A 26,813-nucleotide genomic window follows, 5' to 3' on the forward strand; every position below is an offset into this window, starting at 1 on the left:
GCTACAGCCAGAGATCTCTATCTATATCTAGCACTGTAGACATCCACAGTGTATCTCTAGATACAAAAGATTGCTATGTCTATATAGGTATGTATTTGCATCTATAGTTATATATACACAGATCTATGTCTATAATGAGAGAGCACTGTATGTACAGCTGTACATCTCTATTTATGTATAGCTAGCTATATCTAAAGAGAAAGGTGTATTCTACATTTTAAAGCATGTAGGATTTATTGACTTGCAGTTGTAATAATTAAGGGCCACATTTCCCCCAAAAGAACTACTCTCATGAAAGTAATTCAAATGATCCTATCACAGGTGTCTGTGTTTGCCCAGAATAGTGTAATCACATGCAATTCATCCACAAAAGCAGTAAATCCTGGCTGCTCAGAACCACCCACCTTAAGGTCCTGTGCCTCCTATTTACGATCAGTAGGCTCCTTTTGCTGACTCCAAAAGCCCTCTCAAAAGGGGATTATCATTAATCCCCTAACACTGGATGGGAGTTGGAAAGGGAGGATATGACAGTTGAGACAAGGGGATGCTGAGGATTTTGTCGAGAGGATAGCAGCGGGGCAGGAATCGTCTTAGTACAGGATCTAGTAGAAGGGCTGATCACTGATGTGGATCTCCAGCCCCTGCCACATCAGCAACAACATATCTGGGGCATGTGAAATCTAACCACCATTAATGTTATTTGTGTGGGGACCAGAGTTGTCTTTGTTGACAAGTTGCAACCATTTACTTGCACATTTAAACACTGCTGCTACCTTGTAGCTCATAATGGGATGCTATGTATTGATTGAACTGCCTAAGAATGTGAAACACAACAAAGAAGCAGCTCCCACCAATTTTTCAGTCTTTAAAGATATTTTGGGGGGGGAAAAGCGGCAAAAACAAACTAAAAAAACGTAAGTTATTTCTCTCCAAAGGTCATACTGCAATGGGTGATTTTTTTCCACCCAACCACGCTGGATGTGGATAAACAACATTTCTCTTCATCTATACCTCTAGTAAATTGTATGACACATAGAGAACGAGGTTTTTATCCTGCAAAACCAATGTTTTTCCTCAAACTCCTTTCCATGTGATGGTGTTTAGGGAGTATCATCCCTATGGGTATATCACAGTACTCCCAATTATCTGCATTATAGAAGCTTTACACATACATTAAGCCCTGAAAAATATATATGAATACATTTTATTTTCAAGAGATTACAACACAAAGAGACAAAGTCTGATTCAAGAAACTTGTAAGCTCTGCTTAGTGTCGCAGCAAATCTTCTAACTGCTTGGAGCCAAATATCTCCAGTTCTGCCACTGACCTGCTGCATGACCTTGCTCCAGTTACAACATCTATACAATGGAGATAGAGTTCCTTTCTTTGCAAAGCACTTTAAGCTCTACAGGTGAAAAGCACCATACAACAGCTAAATATTGCACATGCACACACATGCCCAAAAGCACTTTTCTTGGAATAGGATACAGGAGATATGACTGAGATGTAAGCTAATTAGAGGCAGAGTGACAACAGAGTAACAACAAGTCTTCCTTTTTTACTCTGACCCATAACAATAGAACAAGAGTACAAATACTATAAGATTATATAGTTTATTATTTGGACAAACATTTCTGATTAAGTGGTGTCAGTGGTCTATGGATAAAAAACTCTTAAAACCATGATTTACTGCCAGTTCATTTTATGCTAAAATAATTTTAAAAGCTCTAGGAATAAGTTTGTCTGCTCTGCTACCCTGCCTCCAGCATTACCCAATAGCTGAAGCTTGACACAGTGATTATGCATGTATCCAACCATGCATTGCTATACAGAAAGAAATTTGCCTTCCTGACTGCTGGTGGTCATCAGCATTCTTTCTTCCCACAGTGCCTAACAATGATAAAAGCATTTGGAAGGAAAGCTTTGGCTATCAAGTCTCTAGGGTAAAGTCTGCAGGTACAGGGCATTCCTAGTAGCAGAACTTCATCCCTGAAATTCAGTCCTACAAGATACATGCCTGAGGCCAAAAGTGACCACAGAGAAGCAAAGCGTTCCATTAATGCTGTCCTTGAAATCTCCTCATAGACTACTGCTGCTACTGGGTTCACTGTTATATATTCAAAGTAGATTTTCCTCATTTTCGAGAAGCTATTGTATGGTATTGTTTTTATCTATATAAACTGTGCCCAGATGCTACAGTAAGGGAACCTTTAAAAACTACTGAACAAAACAATTCTCAAAAGATTGTCAAATTAGCATAAATAGACCAAATACTTGTAGACACCCCAGCAAATAGTGCAAGAGAGTGAACAGAAAATATTCAAAACTTACAGTAAAAATGATTTTGGAGGCTCCATAGTACATCCAGACTTTTGCAACACTCCTCTGTTGAATACTTCATGTAGAGAGGAAGCACCTTAAAAAAAAAAAACATGCAAAATTACTAAAATTCTCTATTGAATATGAGCTGTTGACATGTTTATAGCAATAACTTTTAAAAGTCTTTCAGGTTTACAAAAGCCAATCCATTGAATGCTCTTCCCCACAGTGATACAAACAGCAGAAATGTAAAAATAATTCAGAGGTTAAAGAAACTCCCATCAAACTAATTGATAGTAATAAAAAATTCAAAGTTAAAGAAAGAAACTTTCCTTAATCTTTATTTATTCTTTATTTGCAGAAGTCTCTGCAAATATGCAGCCACACTTACTTATAGTACAGAATCCACAAGAGATAGAGAGAGCTATGGATAAAAATGTATCATTCTCTGAATTCCTTTGTTTTTATTAACACTCCTCATTATGTTACTATAGTTTTATATGTATTTTTATTTTAAAAATGAATAATTAATGAGACTGTCCAATAACTGAGGCATAACTGATAACTAGGGCTGTCAAGCGATTAAAAAAATTAATCACGATTAATCGCGCAGTTAAGCAATAGAATACCATTTATTTAAATATTTTTGGATGTTTTCTACGTTTTCAAGTATATAGATTTCAATTACAACAGAATACAAAGTGTACAGTGCTCACTTTATATTTATTTTTATATTTGCACTGTAAAAAACAAAAGAAATAGTATTTTTCAATTCACCTAATATAGGAATTGTAGTGAAATCTCTTTATCACGTACAGGTTTTAGAGTGGTAGCTAGGTTAGTCTGTATCAGCAAAAATAATGAGTCCTTGTGGCACCTTGGAGACTAACAAATTTATTTGGGCATAAACTTTCGTGAGTTAGAACCCACTTCATCAGATGGATGGAGTAAAAATACAGGAGCAGGTATAAATACATGAAAGGATGGGGGTTGCTTTACCAAGTGTGAGGTCAGTCTAACGAGATAAATCAATTAACATCATCCTAGCCACTATGGATGTAGAAGCCCTCTACACCAACATTCCACACAAAGACGGACTACAAACCATCAGGAATAGCATCCTCGATACCATCACAGCAAACCTGGTGGCTGAACTTTGTGACTTTGCCCTCACCCACAACTATTTCAGATTTGGGGACAATTTATACCTTCAAGTCAGCAGGACTGCTATGGGTACCTGTATGGCCCCTCAGTATGCCAACACTTTTATGGCTGACTTAGAACAGTGCTTCCTCAGCTCTCGTCCCCTTACACCACTACTCTGCTTGCACTACATTGATGACATCTTCATCATCTGGACTCATGGGAAGGAGGAATTCCACCAGGATTTCAATGATTTCCACCCTACCATCAACTTCAATCTGGACCAGTCCACACAAGAGGTCCACTTTCTAGACACTACAGTGCTAATAAGCGATGGTCACATAAACACCACACCATACCGGAAACCTACTGACTGCTATACTTATCTACATGTCTTCAGCTTTCATCCAGACCGCATCACATGATCCATTGTCTACAGCCAAGCTCTAAGTTAAAGTGCATTTGCTTCGATACCTCAGACAAACACCTACAGAATCTCTATCCAGTGTTCTTAAAACTGCAATACATCAAGAGCATCAAGAAGCATATGAATCTTTTGCACATCTGGCATGTAAATATCTTGCGACACCAGCTACAACAGTGCCATACGAAAACCTGTTCTCATGGTCAGGTGATACTGTAATTAAGAAGTGGGCAGCATTATCTCCTGTACATGTAAACAAACTGGTTTCTCTTAGCGTTTGGCTGAACAAGAAGTAGGGTTGAGTGGACCTGTAGGCGCTAAAGTTTTACATTGGTTTGGTTTTGAGTGCAGTTATGTAACAAAAAACCCTACATTTCTAACTTTCACTTTCATGATAAAGAGACTGCACTCCAGTACTTGTGTGAGGTGAATTGAAAAATACTATTTCTTTTGTTTATCATTTTTAGAGTGCAAATATTTGTAATAAAAATAATATAAAGTGAGCACTGTAGACTTTGTATTCTGTGTTGTAATTGAAATCAATTAATTTGAAAATGTAAAAAAGCATCCAAAAATATTTAATAAATTTCAATTGGTAGTCTATTGCTTAACAGTACAATTAATCGCAATTAATTTTTTTAATAGTGATTAATTTTTTTGAGTTAATCGTGTGAGTTAACTGATTGAGAGCCCCACTGATGACTAAGCACTATCTATTTTAAATACATATAATTCACCCAAAGTTGTTATATTTTTACAGAACTATTTTTATTAAAACATGAATTTTAAAACAACTAATATGTATTTTCTCCATGTACAGGAAACAACAGTAGATAAAAGGAAGTACATATTAAAAATAAAGTTATGTTCTTTTGCCAAAAAAGGCATTTTTCACTTATTTAACTTTTTAGTTAATTCTTTAGCTGTGGAGTTTATTAAAAAAGATCACAAATGTTTAGATGCAATACTGGGATAATCATTTTCCAGATTTAACTTTATATTATGAAGCCCATTTTAAATTACAGTACACAGCCAAGAAAAATTATCATGCCACCAAGCTTCTAGTTTTTCCCTTATTTACATCATTTAAAATTTGTAAAACAAAAATTCATTTAAACAAAATTTCATAGTTTTGGTGGCAAAATACCATGTTTGTATATGCTTTTTACTGAACCAGAGTTACTAGCTATTGTCTTACTTTTGAGGAGCATCTTCTATTCAGACATAAAACTTGGTTGTGTATTGGCCATATGCCAATATTGTTAACAGTAAAAGGTGTAGGAAGTACTCAAGCCATTGTTCAAATACCATGAGCATGGGAAACGGGAATATGGACTTTTGTCTTTTCTACTGTGACTCTTTCCACCTTTGATTATAGTATTCGACATTTCATTTATCATGTAATATTAAAGTTCTCTGAATATAATTAACCGCCTATAAAACCTATGATATAAACATAAATCACTTATTTTTTACATGCCTGTAGCTTTTAAATTTACATCAGTTAATCAATAAAGTGCAATACAAAAGTCTGACATTTTTAAAGCAACCCTATCTGCATATTTATAAGTTTCCTTTCTTGCATGAGCAAACATCATATTAACAGGCATATAAGCAGCATATATGTGGCCAATAACACATGCATCACTTTAGTGTTATGACACAGGACAGAGTACAGCTTTACAGCAGAGCTCACTTTACACAGTGTGCTACTTTGGATAGTGTCATATCAAATTTGCTTAGAAAAACATCACCATATTTGTTGTGTGATACTCACTGACAGTTTGTTAAGAATACCATCTGCAATTCTTGAATTAGCAGAAAGCATAAATACTGTATATCACCAAGAACTTTTTGACATGCCTGGATTGCACATTATCCATGTTCCCTTGCTAGTCAAACTGTTCACAACTCCTTTTTGTGTTTTTTTAAAAAAAGCTTAATCTTCCCTATTTTTGTTTCTTGAAAGATAAAGATGTTTAATGAATAGCACTTCTATTAGGAGTAACAACATGGATCCTGCATTTCAAAACAATTTATAGCAAAACGTTTATGCCCAAAATAGTGAACGCCCCACCTGGTACTTACTTGGAATTCTGGACTAAGTCGAACAGCTGACCATTTTTTTGGACAAGCAATAAGTGCGCACACTAACCCCAGCAAAAACAACTAAACTCTCCAGTAGTACACAAAGGTTACATACAAATATCCAGAATGCCCACAATCAGCAGAGTAAAAATAAGCAGCAACCAAGAGCAGTGTATTTCCTTTCCATACAGTGAACTGTGGGGTTGTTCTGTTCACCCCTATTCACAACTTGGTCTGCCAATGCCCCCATCTCATCCTACAGAAGCAATCTGTCCATGTAATTTCTGGAATACTTTGGCATCTTCATTTCCATAAATGAGTACTTGTGGCACCTTAGAGACTGACCAATTTATTTGAGCATCCGATGAAGTGAGCTGTAGCTCACGAAAGCTTATGCTCAAATAAATTGGTCAGTCTCTAAGGTGCCACAAGTACTCCTTTTCTTTTTGCGAATACAGACTAACACGGCTGTTACTCTGAAACATTTCCATAAATGAATTTAAAGAGAAACTGAGCTCTTGGATTTTTCTCTTTTCTCTCTTCCGTGTTTTCTTTCTGCTTGTTCCTTTATCTTCAGAGTTAATTTTTCTTTTGTAGCCCTACCACGCCCCACCCTGAACCCCCATCCTCCTAGCTCAACTCCAGCAGTCCCTGTCTTCCCTCCAGAATCCTCCTCTGTTCCCTTAATCTGCAGGATTCCCACCCCACCCTGGGAGCCTATTCTCTCCTGGCTCCTTCCTACTCTCTCCAAGTGGTCCTTCCATTTACTTCCCACCCTCCCCAGGTCTGTGCCTGTCTCCCTCTGTCCCTGCTCTACTGGGCTTGGGTGTCCCCTCTGTGTCCCCAACCTTCGCTGCTCCGTGAGAATGTCCGCGCATCCAAAAAGCAACTTGGAGGAGCCAGAAGCTGCTCCCATGTCCATTCACAGCCAGATGGCAGGGAGCTGGTGGAGGGTAGCGATGGGAGAGCAGCAGCACTGTGTGCTCTGCTGGCCAGAGTTGGGCAATGACAGAGTCTGCCTGTGGAGGTGAGGGAAGTGGGCTGTGAGCCTGGGAGGTCAGATGACAATATTAACTTGCTCACATTAAAATAAGAATCGTCTCCTGGTTTCTAAAAAGCTGTTAAGCTAAAGTGGACATGCTCCAAACCCTTATTTTTAGTATTAGGTTGTTTTTTTTTTTAAAGCAATGAAACGTTCAGTAGCTTGGTTTCTCATATGATTGAAATCTGACCACACCCTGTATATTGATCAGAATACTGTGAGGACAAAGAATCTAGGTAACACATTTATCGGTCGGATAGAGTTGCACAAGCCTGCTTCTAAACCAATTTCCTTTTACCAGGCACAGCCAGGAATAAGTCAGCCACCAACAGGTACAGGAAAAGCAATGCCCCAACTTTTAAAAAATTAACCTAGAAATAGGAGAAAGTAGGGTCACCTCAGAGTCATCTCAGGAGAAGCTTCCTCCACCCACGGGTCTAAGCACCACACCTTAATTCCTCCATCCACCACCCTTGTCTCATATGAGAGCCCACACATAAAGGAGTATCACAGTCAGCACTTACCCTACCAGCCCACCACCCCATTCTAATATTTGCATTTCATAGTCAGTAGGAATTCAATTTGCAAATAAAATGATCTGATAACATTGAGAACCACTTCCTCCTGAGGTAAGCTCTCTTGCTGAAAAATGTGTTCATTAACCAGGTTTTAAAATTTTGTTGGCTTTAACAAAAACAGTTTTAGAACTTTCTCTTCATTGCTACCTAGTCACAATGCAATATATATGGAGTGTTCATTATTTGTTAAATTCTAGTTCTGATTTCATTTTCTGTAACTAGAAATTTGTCCTGCCACTTCGGATTTCATTTAAGCTATTATGAAACATGTTTTACTTTTCTGAAGATATGCTGCATGGCATACTTTCTGCCATCAGGCCAATTTATTTGATGCTGATATCCCATTACAGTCTATATGCAGTACTGCAGATCATACAATGTTTGGCACCGTTTATGCATCTTATTATGGGGACATGTAGAAAATAAACGGTAGGACTAAATGTAAAAGTACATCTAGATGATGAAATTAAAACTTATCTTGCAAAGCACTGTCATAACCATACAGCTAAGGGTAGCATAAAATCCCTCCTTTACCTGTAAGGGGTTAAGAAGCTCAAATAACCTAGCTGGCACCTGACCAAAAAGACCAATAAGGGAAGAAGATCCTTTCAAATCTGTGGGGGGAGGTTTTTGTTTGTGTTCTCTTTGTTGTTCTCTCCAGGACAGAGAGGGACCAGGGCAGGAAAAAAACATCTCCTAAAACCCTACCTGAAATAAGCATCTAAAAGATTACAAAAATGGTAAGTAATAGCAAGAAAATGAGCTTAATTATCTTTTGCTATAGCTTGTGAATTTTCCCTATGCTAAGAGGGAGGTTTATGCCTGTTTTTTGTTACTTTGAAGTTGAGAGAGGGGAATCCTCTGTGGTTTAAATCTTTTTATTACCCTGTAAAATTACCTTCCATCCTGATTTTACAGAGGTGCTTCTTTTACTTTTTTCTTTATAATAAAGTTCTTCTTTTAAGAACCTGATTGGTTTTTAGTGTCCTAAAAACCCAAGGGTCTGGTCTGTGCTCACTTGGTTAACCTATTGGTTGGTATATTATTCTAAAACCTCCCCAGGAAAGGGGGTGAAGGGGTTTGGGGGGATATTTTAGGGAAATAGGAACTCCAAGTGGTCCTTTTCCCTGGATGTTTGTCTAAATCACTTGGTGGTGGCAGCAATACTGTCCAAGGACAAAGAAAGGATTTGTATCTTGGGGAAGTTTTAACCTAAGCTGGTAGAAATAAGCTTAGGGGGTCTTTCATGAAGGTCCCCACATCTGTACCCCAGAGTTCAGAGTGGGAAGGGAACCCTGACAAGCATATTCATAAAATAGTCTGGCTACATTCCCCCAGAATAACCCAAGTGGTTACCTGCTCCAGCCTTACTACTTCTGCAGCAAGTATTACTGACAGACCCCACCGCTAGCCCAGCTGCCACTGGGAGAATGACAGAATAACTAAGGATGATCACTGAGGGTTCTTTAATGTTGATCTGCCAAGGGGAAAATTGCTTGTATATAATATATGAAGGACTGAATGGTTTCCCACTACAAAAAATGGTGTCATGCTTTATTTTTTTAAAATTTAACACATGAAGAAAGTGCTGAAATTGAAAGACATTTAAAATAAAGAGATTTGGGGATTAGCTTGAGATGCAAAACTCAGCTCTCTAAACTGATGAACAGAATATCTGTCCTCTCAATGTTTCTGTCCATCAAAATCCCATACTTTAAATCTAATTTTTGGTAGATGACACTGACTATACAAAACCCTAAATCAATTATTGTAATTGTGTCAATGTTTTGATAAAGATCAATAATCTGTTTTTGGTATTTTTAAACTGCACTGTGTTAAATGCAATTAATGATATGCTCACTGTGGCAAAATGGCCACATACATTATGAATCACGGAGTGTGTATTTGCAAGTGAACGTTACAATCTGTGCAGAAATTTAAACAATTGAAAGTTTTATTAGCTATGTAATGTTTCTCCTAAAGTAATAAACCATTGCCTACTTTTGACAGTTTTGATACAGAGGTTTTGTTTGTTTACTTTAACATAGCATTTTAACATCTCCTACTAGGAGTTCTACTCGATCACTGTTCTACTCGAAAGTACAAATTTGAGGCACTGAGAACATAAGAGCCTGTTAGATTGCAAGCTATTTGTTTCATCACATTTTGACAGTTTTTAGATACTTCATATTTTATTTTTGCAAAAGTATTTAAATCACACAAAAAGAGATACTTTCTTATACCTCTAGCTAATCAGCAGACTGCACCCATTCCTTTCTAGTGAGGAACCCAGGAACTATACTCAACACTTTTGCAGCTCTATTTTGACTATTTCAGCTTGCTCTTGTGCTCTGTCTCTCTCTCTCATGCAAACACACTTCAATAGTTAAGGAAAAAACTATGTTGTTCACTTAATCATAAAACAATAGGACAAGATTGGTGACTCCCTTTTTAGTTGTAATAATCTTATAGTTAAGACAACTGAGCATCAGTATACTGTATATGGAATCTCACCTCAGAATCCCAGGACATAAGCTCTGTTCCTTCCTTTGAATTCTCCCTGTTAAATAAATAATAATTAGATGTAACTTTAATTTAGTTACTTTGCTTCTCAACTGATGTTTTTTATCCCATCTACAAATAGTGGGAGCCTAGATTATACAGGAGAGGATATTATAAAGCATAAATAAATATTTAGGAAGAACTGTATTCAGGGCAGAAAAGATTGTTTAGGACATAGGATATTGATCAAATAATAGCTGCAGCTGAACCTGTACATACATAGAATATCTAATAAAATAATGTTAAAGGCTTAAAATATACTTAAAATATATACTACTACACCTGGTAAAATAACTTTTAAAAGGTTTAAGACATTAACTTTAATTTCAACAATTTACACAACACTGAACATAGTGGGGCAGATCACTGTTCCATCCAGTTGGACAGCCTTGCTCCAAAGTAGCCAATACTTAAAAATACCCTAATTAGGGCCAACTAATTATCAAAAGGTGGTAAAATTCCCCCTTTAAAAGTACATCCACCTCAACCATTTCATTCAGCTGAGTCTGGTGCTCTCAACATGAGACAGGACAGAATTCCCCTACTGCGGAAAGTTTTCAGGCCCTTTGAGGAGTGATGGCTAGTGAGCAAGACATCTTGGCCTAGATCCTCAAAGTTATTTAGATACCTAACTCCCATTCCCAAAAGAAATAAAACACCTAATGCCTTTGAGGACTTGGGACCTTACCTCAACAGGCTAGTTGTGAAAAAACTTCCACCACCTCCAGCCCCTCGAACTATCCAGCTAGTCCCTTCTTGATTTCAAATTAGTCAAGAAACAACTTGCAAAAGCTGTGACTGGATCCTGTAAATCATCAATCCTCTGGCTCTCCTTTGACCAGTGATATATTGTAAACATCACATATCTTTTTTGGGTCTCACCAACAGTCTTTAACAAAAACATTTTATTATGGAATATACCTGCTATACTTTTCCTTGGACTACACAGCCTCAGAATGACAGACTGATATAAGACCTAGAGTCAATTCCTTCCCCCACCCCCGCCCCAAATCATTTCCATTTTTCAGGGGGTCATGATTCAAAATTTGCTTGTCAGATTGATTTCAAATTTTTGCCCCCAAATCTTTCCTCTTGATTAAGAGTACATATGAAGAGTCCCAACCCCCTCAGGAATAGAGTCAAAATTAGGGTTATAATGGAAAAGGGAAGTGACTTGCCCTGTTGTAACTGGAGTACTTCAAGATGTCCGGTCCCTATCTGTATTCCACTGAGTATTCCTGCGCTCCACTGACCTAAGACTGGAGAATTCTTAAAAGTAGTTGGTCTGCACCTGCATCCCTGCTCTCCTCATGCTCCATATGGAGGGTACAAGGGGTGGGATGGGGCAGACTGATCACCTCTCCAGTTCCTTCTCTACCGCAAATCTAGTCAATATGCGAAGCAGTGGGGAAGGAGGGCAGGTAGTGAAATACAGATAAGGCCTGCACATCTCGAAGAAAAAACAGTAATTCACCTTCTTGTAACTGTTGTTCTTCAAGATGTGTTGTTCATGTCCATTCCAACCAGGCGTGTGCACGCGCACATGCACGATAGCTGGAAGAGTTTCCCATAGCAGCATCCGTCAGGTCAGCCTGAGCGCCCCTTGGGAGTCGCGCCTTTATGGTGCTCAATATATAGCCCTGACAACCCGCCACCCCCTCAGTTCCTTCTTGCCGGCTACTCTGACAGAGGTGTAGGAGGGTGGGTATTGGAATGGACATGAACAACACATCTTGAAGAATAGTTACAAGAAGGTGAGTAACCATTTTTTCTTCGAGTGCTTGTTCATGTCCATTCCAATCAGGTGACTCACAAGCTCAAATTCAGGAGGTGGGGTCGGAGTCGTCCACAGATTGGAGCACCACTCTTCCAAAAGTTGCATCATCTCTGGCCTGCTGGGCGACTGCATAGTGCGTGGTGAAAGAGCGAATGGAGGACCATGTCACTGCTCTCCAGATTTCCTGGGTGGGAACCTGCGCCAGGAACGCTGTTGAAGTCTTTGCTCCCAGCCACTTGCATGTGGTTTAGGATAGAATACCAGGAAGATGTCCTGGCTGACGTGAAACTGGGAGACAACTTTCAGGAGGAAAGCTGGGTGAGGTCTCAGCTGGACCTTGTCCCTATGGAACACAGTGTAAGGGGGATCTGAAGTCAGGGCCTTGTGCTCAGACATCCTCCTGGCTGAGGTTATCACTACCAGAAATGCTACCTTGTATGAGAGATGGAGCAGGGAGCATGTCGCCAAAGGTTCATAGGGAGGTCCCATGAGTCTGGAAAGGACCAGATTGAGGTCCGAAGCGGAACAGGCTGCCGGACATGCAGGTATAGCCTGTTGAGCCCTTTAAGGAAACGGCTGACCATAGGGTAGGCAAAGACTGAGCAGCCTTCTGCACCTGGATGAAAGGCAGAGACGGTGGCCAAGTGAACACTTCATGACGACATGGACAGCCCCTGCTGCTTGAGATGGAGGAGATAGTCTAATATAAGTGGCCGAGAGGCAAGTGTCGGGGATGGATGATGCTGCATCGACCAGATTGAAAATCTCTTCCACTTAGCAAGGTAGGTAGCCCTGGTAGAGGGCTTTCTACTGCCCAGGAGGACTTGCCTAACCGAGTCTGAGCAGGAGAGCTCCACTGGGTTCAGCCACGGAGCTTCCACGCCGTGAGGTGCAGCAACTCTAGGTTTGGATGTTGGAGATGGCAGTGATCCTGAGGTAGTAATCCGGGAAGAGTGGCAAGGTAACTGGAGCTTCCACGGACATTTGCAGGAGTGATGTGTATCAGTGTTGGCGGGGCCAGGCTGGAGCTATCAGAATCACCACCGTTTCTTCCCTCCGTATCTTGAGCACCTTATGAACGAGAGGGATTGGCGGAAATGCATATAGGAGACGGCCTCCGCATGGGAAGAGGAATGCGTCCGCTGGGCTGTGATTCAGGAAGGAGTAAAATTGCTGACACTTCCTGTTGCGTTATGGACTGAACAGGTCTATCTGGGGAAAACCCCACTGATGGAAGATTGAGTCCACGATGTCTGGTCGAAGGCACCACTCGTGGCCGTGGGACGACCTGCTGAGATGGTCCGCCAATTTGTTCTGTACTCCAGAGAGCTAAGATGCTTGCAGGTGTATAGAGTGTTCTACACAGAAGTCTCACAGCATGAGGGCTTCCTGGCACAGGAGAGGAGCATGCACCCCCCTGTTTGTTGCTATAAAACATCGCCATGGTGTTGTCTATCATGACTGATGCACATCTCCCTGCTAGATGTGCTCGGAAAGTCTGGCATGCCAAAGGTACCGCTCTCAGCTCTTTGACATTGATGTGGAGAGCAAGATCCACCTGAAACCAGAAGCCTTGTGTTCTGCGGTCTCCCAAATGTGCCCCCCAGCCCAACTAAGATGCGTCTGTCACTAGTGAGAGGGATGGCTGATGAAAGGGACCCCTGCACATACTACCCGCAGGTTGAGCCACCAAAGGAGGGAGTCGAGTACCAGGCGATGCAGGGTTACAATCTTGTCCAAACTGCCCCTGACTGGCCGATACGCTGATGCCAGCCATGACTGAAGAGTCTGAGTCTGGCATGCTGTACTATATAGGTACAAGCTGCCATGTGTCCAAGAAGTTTCAGGCAGTTTCGTGTTGTGGAATTGTCTGAGACCTCAAATAATGTCACCCAGGGCTCGAAATCTCGCTTCTGGAAGGAATGTCCTGGCATGTGTCGAGTCTAGTACTGCCCCTGCAAATCCTATCCTCCGAACCAGGGACAGCTTTGACTTCCCCATGTTCAGTAGCAGGCCCAGTTCGTCGAAAGAAGCTCTTATGAAGCGACCCGCGTCTCTACTTGAGTCCTGGATCGGCCCTTGATCAGCCAGTTGTCAACCTGTACCTGTCACCTGCAGAGGAACGTGGCCATGACTGCCACGCAGTTGGTGAATACTCAAGGTGCCGCTGACAGGCTGAATGTGAGGACTGTGAACTGATAGTGGGTGTTGTTCACCACAAACCTGAGGTATTTTCTGTGGGACTGAGTTATTATGTGAAAGTATGCATCCTTCAAGTTGAGGGTGGCATACCAGTCTCCTGGATCCAATGAAGGGATGATGGAGGCCAGAGAGACCATGTGAAGCTTGAGCTTCTTCACAAATTTGTTGAGCTTTCGCCGGTCTAGTACCCGCCCTTGGCTTTCGGTATTAGGAAATACCGAGAATAGAAACCCCTGCCCTTCTGTTCCTGAGGAACCTCTTCCACTGCCCCTAATGAAAGGAGTGCACCTCCTGTATAAGGAGTTGCTTGTGAGAGGGGTCCCTGAAGAGGGACGGGGAAGTGGGGGGTGGAAGGGCTACAAATCCTCGTAGCCCCTGGACAGCACAAAGTCGCGCCTTTCATTGTACTTAGCCATAGGGGGCAATGTGGCTGCGGTCTGCCACAAAGCTTTTGTGGTGTCAGAGATGGTCTTTATAAGAGGTAGGGCAATACATGCAGGTCCAGAGGGGGCAAGAATGTCTACCATTGGATCTGTGTCCTCCACTATCTCCTCCGCCTGAATGCCCAGGCCCTGGGCAACCCCCTGCAGCAATTGCTGTAGTACCCTGCTGTCCTCCAGAGCTGGGGCCATAGCCGTACCCGCCAGTGCCTCGTCTGATGAGGATGAGGAAAAGACCCCTGTAAGGGGTGGCTGCTCCCTTCCTTCCACACCCAGCTGGTCCCGCGGCCCCTAGATTTCTTGGGCTGGTGCCAACCCGCATGGTGTCGCGCCCATTGGTGGGACTGCATACACTGCCGCTGGTGCCGAAAGTCTCGTCAGTGCCGAGGCCATCATCAATGCCAGAATTGCAGTTGGTGCCAGAGCCATCGCAGTTGGTGCCAGAGCCATCGCTGGTGTTGGAGACGTCAGAACCGAAACAACTGGGGCTGGTGCGGGCTGTACTGGTGCCGGAGGTGTTGGGATGGAGGTGCCGGGTGGCAATGGGGCTACTCCTGATCCTGCTGATGCCAAGCGTGCTGGAGGGGATACAAACAGGGCCGAGGCCACCAAAATCACCCTGCAATGCGACCCTTAGTTCTGACCTTGGGTTTGATGAAAAGCCCAGGGAGTCCAAAAGGGCAATTGCGCAAGGGGTTGCCATTGCATGGGCCATGGTGCCGGGTAAGGGTGCTGGTCCCGCACTGATGCGGACTGTCTGCTCCTACTCCTATGAGACTGATACGAGTCCGACTCCGACGTGTCTGAAAAAGAGGACCATGGGGAGTGGTATTTCTAGGTGCTGACCATTCGTGCCAAGGGCTTGGGAACCAGTGCGGCTGCTGGGTCTGTTCTGGTGCTGGGGAGTGGCACGCTGGGGTTGGAGATCGGCGGGGCACCATGGCGGGCTTTCCCCTTGAAGGTGCACAGGGAGCAACCGGTGCCAGCCACCTGCCCCATCTAGCAGGGGAGAACCGTGCTGTGAGATAGAGCAGTTCTTGGGCTGCCACGAATGCCTCTGGAGTCGAAGGGAGGTGCAGCTCCTGGCTTGGCCTCTCCTTAACACGTCAAACACAAAGTGTGAGGATCGCTTCTCGGCATTCACTTGCCGCAGACTTTGAAGCTCGGAGACCCCGGCATGCCCTGGCGTTGAAAGAGTGTAGTAGGGGAACCCCCCCAATCCAAAGGAAACTAAGGACTACTAACTATTTAATTAACACCGCAGAGCTAATGAAAATTATGTATATAGACTGCTAAATGCACTTGCTGAGACAAGAGCAACAGGGAAGTTCCAGCTAACCGTCATTGGCGGTAAGAAGGAACTGAGGGGTGGTGGGTCGGCGGGGCTCTATATTGAGCGCCATAAAGGCGCGACTTCAGGAGGCGCCCAGGCCAAACTGATGGATGCTGCTATGAGAAAATCTTCTGGCTACCATGCACGTGCCTGACTGGAATGGACATGAACAAGCACTCAAAGAAGAACTCCAGCTGCAATAAGGTAAGTAACTTTCCTTTCTTCTTCAAGTGCTTGTCCTTGTGTGTATTCCACTGACAAGCAGTACTCAGAGAGAACGATGGAGTGAGGTTGCAGGTGGTATGGCTGCTTGTAGAACTGCTGCCCAGATGATGTGTCAGCAGAAAAGACTTGGACCAAAGAATAATGTCTCATGACTATGTGGCTAGAACATCACGTAGCTGCCCTGCAAATATCAAGCAGGAGTACCTCTTGAAGTGATGCCACTGAAGCCCCTTGTGCCTTTGTAGTGTGTGCCCAACTGATAGAGTAGGATCCAGCTAGAGATCCACTCAGAGACCCTCTGAGAAAATGTAACTTGACCTCACACTCACTCTGCTCTGGCAACAAACAGTCTAGAGCACTTTCTGATGGGTTTCATTCTTAGCAGATAAAATGCCAATCCTCATCAAGGGAATATCATCTCCTCTCCTTGTCAGAGGGATGGGGATTTGGAAAAAACCCGTAACAGGTAAGTGAACTGACTGCTTAAATTCTGAAACTATCGTAGGAGTGAAGTTTGGGTGTAATCATTGCAAGTTTTTTCGAGTTTACCCACATTTCTGACCAAGGTGATGGTAACAAGGCAGGCAACTTTCATTGACAGGTAAGACCACATAGCTAGCAGTTAGAAAGGTTGACTTAGTGAGTACTGAAAGTAAAGGTCCTAAGTGCAGGTTTGGTTCCTTTATTGGTTGACAGGGTCTGATCAGGCCTTTCAAGAATCTGTCTCTTAAAACTGGTTGAGTAAAGATCAAATAGCCATCAATGGCAGACGATGCACTGATTGCCACCAGGTGAGCCCATAGCAAGCTAAGGGAAAACCTGTCCCCTTGAGAGTAAGAAGGTAATCTAAAAGAGCAAGAATATCCAGAGTCTCTGAAGATATATGATTTTGCTAGGCCCAGATAAAGAAAAAAATTTAATTGGCTAGGTAACATCTTCTGGTGGAGTCCTTTCTGCTATTATTAAGAATGTTCTCTGTGGCTTCAGAGCAGGAAGATTCTAGGCTTGATGTCCTTTCAAATTCAAACCGTGAGGTAAGTGCCTCGGGGTTTGGGTGCTTGACCCTGCCATTCTTCTGGGTCTAGAGATTCAGGAAGGACCAAATGCTGATTGGTGGACAGGATGACATTTGTAGGAGCCTTGGAAACCAGAATTGCCTGTGTCACCCAGGGGCAATGAGAATGGCTTGTGCGCTGTCTTGTTGAATCTTCCATAGAACCCGAGGTAATAGTGGGATGAGATGGAAGGCATAGTTCAAGCGATCTGACCAATGTAGTAGGGGAGCTTCGCTTCTGGAGTACTTTCCTTGAGCTCCCCTGAAGCATTACATGTTGCATTTCCTGTTTGTCGAGGCAAACGATGCCAAGTGGTGGGCTCCCACTGAGTGAAAATGCTGTTCAATACTGAGCTGTGTAACTCATTGTGATTGATGATGAAATGCCTGCTGCCTGTCTGCCAGCGAATTCTGGATTCCTAGAAGGTACATTGACATTAGTGTGATATCGTTCTTGATACCCCAGTTCCATAAGATGACTGCTTCTATACACAGGGGGATGGACCTCATTCCTCCTGGTTTATTTATGCAGAATACAGTTGTAACATCTCACATTATGAGTAAACAGTGAAACTGAACGAATGAAGCAGAAGCTCTGCAAGCATCTTGGATTGCCCGGAGTTCTGGAAAATTGATGTGCATTCTGGTATCTCAAAGAGTCCAACTACTCTGTGCTGTGTGACTATCCATGTGGGTTCCCCAGTCTGTCAGGGAGGCACCCATAATTATCATGTGGTCAGGTGTGTGGGATAAGAAAGGAACAGCCACACACACTGGGCCTGGATCTTTCCCCCAAGTTACTGAGGTCCTCACCCTGGTAGGGATTGTCATTATGGTGTTCATACCAGGTTTGGTCTATATATACTTTTTGGAGCCAAACGTCCAGGCAACAGGGGTGGAGTCTGGTGAACAGTGTCACATAAGCACACAGCACCATGTGCCCCAAAACAGAAAGGTAAATCCCAACTAATGCACATAACCAGGTCTAGCAGGCTGGTCATTATGGTCTGAAATCTCTCTATTGAGACATAAGATCTTGCCTTGACTGAGTCAAAAGGTTTCTTTTATAAATTCTATAGTCTGCACTGGGGTCAAGATAGACTTTTCCAAATTCACAGACTCCTAGGGATGATAGAAGCTGAAGCAGCTAAAATGTTGATATGAGGGCTTCTACATGTGTCCTGCCAATGAGAAGCCAGGCATCTAAAGACAGTGAAGAAGCTTCATCTGAACCGGGCTGCTACTACTAGAAACTTTTGTGAAGACCTTAGGTGCAGTTGCTAGACCGAATGGAAGCCTCCTGTATTGATACTGGTCATGACCCACCATAAACCTGAGGCATCTTCTGTGAGCAGGGTGAATGCCCAAGTGAAAGTACGCATCTTTCATATTAGGAGCTGTGAACCATGTGTTCTTTTCCAGGAATGGTATTGATGCCAGCATAACCATATGGAAATATTTTTAATAGAACCCTTTTCTTTAATGATGAAGAGGCACCCACTCAACATTCCCCATTGCAAGAGAGATTCTACACCTCCTGGTAGAGGATCTCCTTGTGAGAAAGGTCCCTGAATAGGGATTGGGAAGGGAAAGAAACTCGATGGCATAGCTAGAATGGATGATTTCCAGCACTCACTTGTCCACTGTTATTGCACTTCAATTGTGGGAAAGAGAGTGCTAGACAGCCAACAAAGGATATTTGAGGATTGGGTGGAGATGTCATTAACAATGCTTTGCAACTCCTGAGCATCCCATCAAAAGTATCTTTGGCAGGGGGTGAATCCAGGTTCATGTGGTTAACGTGTAAGGTGCAGGGTATTATGGCTTTTGTACCTTCTGTCCTTTATGAGACAGTTCATAGGATTGCTGATGGTAAAATAGTTGAGGTATAGGCCTGGGTTTGTAGGGATGTTGTGCTATTTCCTCTTTGGAGCTGGTGTTTATTTCCCCAGGGAGCAAGGGCTGCCCTGGAGTCCTTTAGTGAATGCAAAGACTCAGAAGTCTTTTAGTTGAAAAGGTTGGTCTTTTTAAATGGCAAGTCCTCCATTGCATTCTGCACCTCCCTGAGAAACCTTAAGTGTAACCATGTCAGTGTTGCCCTTGATACAGCGTCCATTGCATCAGCAGTAAATTGTCATGCAGTTCTGGCCCCAAACTTGCTTTCATCAATAAGGGCCTGAAATAGAACCCGCCTTGCTGAAATAATTCGCCCTTAAATCTAAGAACTTTGAATAATTCAGAAAATCATACTTAGACAAAATCACTTGATCATTATATATTTTGAACTGGAGGCTACTAGATGTTAATACCTTCCCTCACCAGCAGATCCAGATGCTTGGCTTCCTTGGGGGGGTTGGCTCTTGGATATTGCTACCTAGATCTTTCTGTGGCAGCCTTAATAACCAGGGAATGTGGTGTGGTAAATAGAAACTCCACTCCCTTAACTGGGACAAAGTAACACTCCTCAGCCCTCTGGGGTAGGGGCGCATGATCCCGGTCTATGGCATATGGCTCTTACTGGTTCTGGTGTGGCATCATTCATTGGGAGTGCTATCGGGCTGAACCCTGTGAGTTGCAAGATGTTTAGGAGCTTGCGTTGTGTATCCTGGACCTTGATAAGGGAGATTAGGAGCTTCTTCACCACCCAGCATAGCAGCTTTTGAAATTGCTTGTAATAATCTGGAGGGGATGGCAAAGCTGGGGTAACTGCTTCATTGGGAAATAAGGATAGCCTTGCCAGTACTGGTGGAACCAGTGGATCTAGCTTGTAGTCTTCTATAAGGTCTGGCTGCTCTCTTGGAAGGGAGGAGTGGAATGATTCCTTATTAGATCCCACCAACCATGGGTATCATGTATGGGGCCCACTGGTCCCAGTAGGATGGATCAAAGGTGCATCATGGAAGCCCCAAGGCATGGGGTATCACCAATCCCAAGGAGCGGTGACTGGGTAGAGGTTGGTTCCAGAAAGCTCTTGATTGCCTGTGTGGACATCTCTGTTGGAGGAGGCAATGATTATTCATTTCCTCAATGACAAAAAGGCCAGATCCACTTCAAATCAGTAGTGTCAACAGTTCTGTCGGACCAAAGCTGCAGCTAATAGACAGGATGGGAGATGGACTTATCCCATAGCCCAGCAGTTCTTGGTCTTTCAACCTAGGTGGTATTGCTGCCATTGTTACTGATGGTGCAGAGTCTGGTTCCGATAAAGCCCTCTTTTTATCATGGTTCTGTGACTTAGGACATTCTAAATCTTTAGGAGCTGCGCATGGAGGCTTGTACTACCTGGACATGGTGGAATCTGTCCTCTTTGGAGTGGACTTACAGGGGGATCTGCTCTTGTGTTTCTGAGAACATTTCTTGCTCTCCTGATGAACTCTGGAGATTTGATTTCCCTTGCTCCTAAATCAGCCATGTGGTAGGAGTGCACCTCACTGACTCTGGCCAACGTACCAGGGCAGGGAGAGGGTCCCCCAGGCTGGGTCTGCCTGGCGTCTCACAGCCTTTTCTATGAGATGGTTTTTAAGCCAGAAGTCCTGCACAGGCTGGGCATGGCTAGGGAAGGAATGACAAATATTTCACCTGCTCAACATATGCACTTTCCTAAGGCAGAAAAAGCAGTGCTGGTGGCTGTCGCTGACCAAGAACGAGCGGGGAATGAAGAGAGAATTTTAAAAGCCCAGTGTTCTGGGCACAATCTAATTCCCATAAAGGGAGCCAGAAGGGTTCTCTGGGGTGGGAAATCTAATTAAACATGACTTATATTATTAAAATTATTTGTATTAGCTACATTAAAGTTAAAAGTTAAATATTTACAGATTTGGTTCCAATGTAGGCCATGCACCAGTAAGGAGGAACAGGAGAGGTGGCTGGTCACCTTCTGCTCTCCTCATGCGCTGCACTGAGAGTATGGGCACAGGTGTGCACCAAAGGACACTGTTTGTAAAGCCAAATGTTTTAGCTACCAACAGTGCTACTGTACAGGATTAGAGGGAGACACAAAAACTTCTAAAAATGACTTCAAATACCTTTTCTGTATATGAAAAGTCACAATGCTAAAATCCAGAATTTTACGCCCTTCCAGGGTTATTTGCAAGATGTAAGTGCTGGCTTCCACTGGGAGGGTGGAAATATTTCTTTCTATGGGGATAAGTGCTATTTCTAGCCCTAATGCCCTGTTTGGATGCCAGACTAATTTTGTGGCATTTTTAGCTACAAAAAATTGTTCCTGTATGGGACTGAATCTCTTTGTAAAGTTTTATATTGTATAAATTCAATGACACTCCAAGTTACCTGAGTAGTCCATCTTTTAGATGAGATAGCGCTGATATCTGCTGGTAGAAGAGAAGGTCAGACCAGGACAGTGGCAAGATTGCTCTGATCTTCAGTCTAGTGGGTGTCGATCTTCAATCCCGGTACAAGGGAAACCCATGCTGTGTCAATATAGTCAGTATAATTTTTAGGAACAAAAAATATAAACATTTTCAATTAACTAGATTTTAACTTAGATTAGTTTGTGAATGGTTACAAGAAGGTATTTGGTTTAAATGGGAAAGAAAAAGAAAATAGATTCCCCAGGTTCCCATCTTTTATATCTGTGAGTGCATGCCCACAGGGTACACTGAATTTGTAACAAGCCAAAGAGGAACATTTTGGTGGGAATCCCTTTAAAATATTTACAGGATACCACGACTTGAAGGCTTTTGTTTTGTTCTGAAACATCTCCACACAGGAAACTCTGATTCAATTATATATTTTTGTATATTTGATTATAGTTTACATAATTCCACTGAAAAAACATGAAGTTAGAGGGAGGAAACTCAAAAAAAAAAGGGTTTAGTGTTTTAAATTGTGAACTGTTCTTATTCTTATGAAAAATTAAAATCTACTTGTGGTTTTTCCAAAATGTGTGGAAAATTATGTTTTTGCAGAATCCAAACAAGGAAACTCAAAGGAACATCAATTACTTTCCATATTTGTTGACAGTTTTAGTAAATATGTTGAATTAAATTTATTGCAAAGTCTCACTGCTAATTAGAGCTGCACAAATAACTGATCTGTTGGTTTACTAGCTGATCCAAAAAAATTAAAAAACAAATTTTCTTCAGACCAACCAAAGAAATTCCCACCCTCCCCTCTTCAATTGTTGGTGAACCAATAAAAGTTGGGAAAAAAAAAAAACTGTTTGGGGGCTGAACAAAATGTTTTGCTTGACCCAAAATGAAATGAAACACTTAATTTCTGAGTTTTTAAAGAAAAATAAAATTGAATACTTATAAACAAAAAGAAATTTTGAATAGCAAAAATGAAAATGGTTTGATTAATTAAATGTCAAAACAAAACATTTTTATTTTTTAAGAAATTTTTTGGAGGCCTTATGGGAGGAGTTTCAACCAAAACAATTTATCACAGTCAACACAAAGGAGTGAAATGTTTTGGCTGATCTGAACCTGCATTTTTTGGCGAAAAAGTTTTAGCCAAAAAAATTTCACCCAGCTTTAGCGCTAACACTACACAATGAAAATAATTAAACTGAACAATAAAAAAGTGGTAGCCTGTTTGAAAGACACTTGTCAGTTAATTGGCTTACCGCAGTCCAGATGATTAAACTCATACAAAGCTGAAAAGAACGATGAAATTAAAATATTAGGCACACTTTCAGTGAAGGAGAACATTCCCAGAATCAGCATAAATGAGAAACAAAGACTCCAAAGAACCTTGGAGTGCAAGAGATGCATTTTATTGTATGCTCATTACGATGAGTAACACATTTAGAAATAATAATCCCACGTAACAGTGACAATCTTATTTTACAGCGTGTACATCATTTTTTACAGCCACATAAAACACTTATTTTTCTAAGAGATTTCCCAATTTAGCTTTCTGAAGTTTAGAAATATAAAAAAAATTTATTCTCAAGGAACTGATTCTCATCTGGTGCAAAAACAAAATATGAACATTATCTGAAACACAAAGCCACAATATAGCATGAAGTAAAGTTACAATTTATCATGTGAACAGCTCTGTGCAAACATGAAGCAACTAAAAGTAAAAAAGTACACATTATATGCATAACATTTTTGAACAGGTTTTTCATTAAATAGCCCTAGACCAGCTTGTTATATTAAGCGCCATTTGATTTGCAGCATGCTAACACAAAGCATTGTTTAAAGGGATGCATATTTTAAATGTATACACTGTAAACTGAAGATCCACCTCCAAACTCGAGTGGCAGCATATTTTTCTGGTTAAATACTGCATATATACTTTCTTACAGATTGAAAATGCATGTTTATAGTATGGTAGAGATTTTTAAAGAATTGATTAAAAGGTGCAATTTTATGTCTATACTGAAAATTTTATATTAGCAGGTAGGACTATAATAGCCATACCTGTTATAAACACTGCCCTAAAGAACCTCTAAGTATTTTGTATTTTAATTCAAGAAAACTATTGTGTTCTTTGAATCTTTTTTAATACTCCTTTTAGAGAAGATCTTAAAGTAGCAAGAAAAAAAAAAAAGTGTTGAGACAACACTATCAGCTGCATTCATTTTTTCCTTTTAAAAAAATGACAGATTCAAAGGTATTTGTCATGTGCCATACTGAACAACATTCAACTGCAGTTTCAGATAAAAAAGGGAAATTATATACATACATATTTTTAACCCTAGCACCGGAACACCACCTTTGAGCTCATAACATAATGCAATATTTTTAACATCATATCCTGCCATAAAAGAGGTTAGCAGCTCTGAAAATAGTTTTAAAAAATTACTCACTGAACCTAGACTAATAAAGGAAACAAAAAGGTTTCCCAATGAAATTTTTTTTTTTTTTAAAAAAAAGGGGGGAGAAACCCCAAAATTTGACTAATTCTGGAATACACTTTCCAGGCACAATTTAAAAACATAATGACCAAGTGATTGACTTATATTCTTTTCAAAACTGCATAAGAAGTTAGAATTGGTTGCTTTGACAAAAAGTTTGTAAATAATCCCACCACAACTGAACAGTTTTCATATTGGAGACAAATGCTGTTACTGATGAAATGGATAACACAATCATCTTCGTTTTCTCTTCTATAGCTTAACAATGTATAATACTATTAAATAGAAGACATTCAGAAATCCTTCTGCAACCTTTCAGACATTCATCCATCTTTCTGCATTCTATAGTGCTCTTTAGGTTCTGATAAGCCACAATCATAGGACTATGAGATCCCTGTCAACCTTAATACTTTTAAGACTTTTAATACAAAGAATGTAAAGTTATGATTTAATATCAAGCTTTGAAACCAGGAGAAACAGTTCATGAGATTTTTTTCCCCAATTAGCATATCACAGTTTCTAAATTGCTTCCTTCTCAACATCATATATTACATTATGGCCTCTTTGTGATGCCTCATTATATGTTGATTTTTTTCTGATGGTCTACGGAATCCCTTTTTGCAGTATTCACACCTGTGTGGATAGTCTTTTGTGTGTATTGATATTACATGTCGCTTAAAGCCTGATGCATCCGTAGTGCTATATTCACAATACTGGCATTGATACACTTTTCTTCCACTGTGGGTCTTCATGTGCTTCTTAAGTTCGTTTTGCTGCCTAAATCCTCTCTTGCACCTTTTACATTTAAAAGGCAGGTCCTTGGTGTGAACTGAGAGGATATGTCCACTAAGTACAAAAGGATCTGAAGTTTTAAAGTCACAGTGCCTACACTGATGTATCTTTTTACCTTTGTGGGTTTCACTATGCTTTTTGAGCTCAGATGGACGATGGAAGCCTTTTTCACATACCTCACATTTGTGGGGAAAGTCCTTCGTGTGAACTGAAATAATGTGTCGTTTCAGGTCGCTTGAGTTGGTGCTCTTATGGTCACAATGTGGACACTGATGAGTCTTATGTCCTTGAAATAACTCTGTGTGCTGCTGAAGTTCTTTTTCATCTGTGAATGCCTGGGGACAATGCTCACATTTAAATGGTAAATCAGTCCCATGTTTGGATTTTATGTGTGTTTTTAGATTGGACTGATCAGCACATCTGAAGACACAGTGCTGACACTGGTATGGCTTTTCTCCTGTGTGGGTCCTCATATGCTTTTTAAGCTCAGATGGATGACGGAATCCTTTCCCACACTCAACACAAACATGAGGAAAGTTCTTGCTGTGAACTGCAAGCAGATGTCTATTCAGCAGTCCCTGTTCTGCAGTCTCATAGTCACAGTATTTGCACTTGTGTAGTTTAGGCTCCTTGTCCCTCAATATCAGTTTATTAGAACTCAGTGGGCTTGCCTCTCTGTATCTCCTTGTATATTCTGTAAACTCATGGGTTTTGTCAACTTTATTTATAAGTTTATGGCTTTCCAGATGGTTGTGGAAACTTACTTTTTTGTTAGTTGTAAAGTCACAATCCGTACACTGGTATTTCTTCTTAATCATATGATCTGGGTGGTTCTTCATATGCCTTTTCAGGAATCCTCTCGATTTAAATTTTTTCCCACATATGTGACAAGGGTAAACAGTTAAGGGCTGTCCGTCAGGACCTATTATAACAGCTGTTTTCAAACAAACAGAAGATGTTATGAAGAAAACTGTTAAAAGTGCTGAATTAAAAAGAACTGCTCAAGAACATTTACTTGAACTTCACACATAGAGCAAATAGTTTAGTAGCTTGAAACAACCAAATCCCAGACATCTAAAATTTTAAATACTGTTAAAAGAGTTGACTGAAGCAAGGCATAAAACCCCATTGCTACCCCAATGCACGGGCACTGGTGACACTCGTTTACTGAATGGACCACAAATTAATGGAGAGATTGCCTTGTTAATCAACCTTTCTCCCATTCCCAATTGTGTATATCTCGCCTCCCATTCATGATCACGTAATATCCCCGTGACAACTACAGGAATTGTTTATGTGGATAAGTATTAGAAAAAAATGTATTTTAGATGTCTTTTAATGCAATTTGCCAGCTGGAAATTAAGAGAGTCAGCATGATGTACCAGCCAGCAATCTGTGGACCATCAGCAAATTCTCCAGGGACAACAGTTTTAAAACAGTTGCACTACACAATTTCAGTGGTGGTAGGGGTTTTTTTTGTTGGTTTTCTTTTAACTAGTTGCAGGAAAAAGGATCTTTCCATATTAAACCAATACAATAAACAATGAAAAATATTCTACCTGTTTGCCACTGCCTGGTTTCTCCCCTCCTCCTCTTCTTGGCTTTTTGTTTAAGCGCTCTATTTGTGTTAATGCTATCACAGATTTGCAGGTACTGTGCTGCATTACCATTTTTGTTTTCTAATCGTGTATCCAAGTTATTTCCTGAATACAAAGATCAGACACCATAAAAACTATAAGCAAGTTTTTTCTTTGGGACTAGATGACTGGAATCACATGGGAGCAAGTCACTTTACATTACCTTAAAAAATAAATGTTCACTGCAGAAAGGAATGGGCAAGTTTTTTTTCAAAGGGTCAATATTTACCATAGTTATTGATAAGGCATTATATAAGAATTTAATTCAATTTGGACTCATTCTGAACTCTGTTTCCTCCACTCCCAAACCCTTAACATTCAGCCGATTATTCCTGTTCTTTCCTTCAACCTAGCAGTCCTTTATTTCCCA

The 26,813-nt window shown here is 41.2% G+C and overlaps 1 protein-coding gene and 1 long non-coding RNA gene across 4 annotated transcripts in view; both read right to left on the reverse strand.

Moving 5' to 3' along the window:
- The window catches only part of LOC311525825, a 37,920-nt gene extending 16,027 nt beyond the window's left edge, over nucleotides 1–21,893 (reverse strand). Inside the window, exons 1-3 of the long non-coding RNA XR_014712867.1 lie at nucleotides 21,479–21,893; nucleotides 10,110–10,155; nucleotides 2,333–2,417 (exon numbers count right to left, since the gene is read on the reverse strand). This is a non-coding gene — a long non-coding RNA (uncharacterized lncRNA). The remainder of the gene's footprint in view (nucleotides 1–2,332; nucleotides 2,418–10,109; nucleotides 10,156–21,478) is intronic.
- Nucleotides 21,894–22,845: 952 nt separating this feature from the next.
- The window catches only part of ZNF711 (zinc finger protein 711), a 40,425-nt gene continuing 36,457 nt past the window's right edge, over nucleotides 22,846–26,813 (reverse strand). For 2 of the 3 annotated variants that reach the window (XM_084638743.1, XM_084638744.1), the window contains exons 8-9: nucleotides 26,366–26,509; nucleotides 22,848–25,740 (exon numbers count right to left, since the gene is read on the reverse strand). In XM_084638743.1, the coding sequence (XP_084494869.1) occupies nucleotides 24,563–25,740; nucleotides 26,366–26,509 (1,322 nt within the window). In that variant the 3' untranslated portion in view covers nucleotides 22,848–24,562. Of the gene's footprint in view, nucleotides 25,741–26,365; nucleotides 26,510–26,813 lie in introns of all 3 variants that reach the window. The other variant, XM_084638745.1, reaches the window with a different exon arrangement.

The sequence above is a fragment of the Lepidochelys olivacea genome (assembly GCF_965140295.1).
Source record: "Lepidochelys olivacea isolate rLepOli2 genome assembly, chromosome: 9".
Lineage (NCBI taxonomy): Eukaryota > Metazoa > Chordata > Testudines > Cheloniidae > Lepidochelys > Lepidochelys olivacea.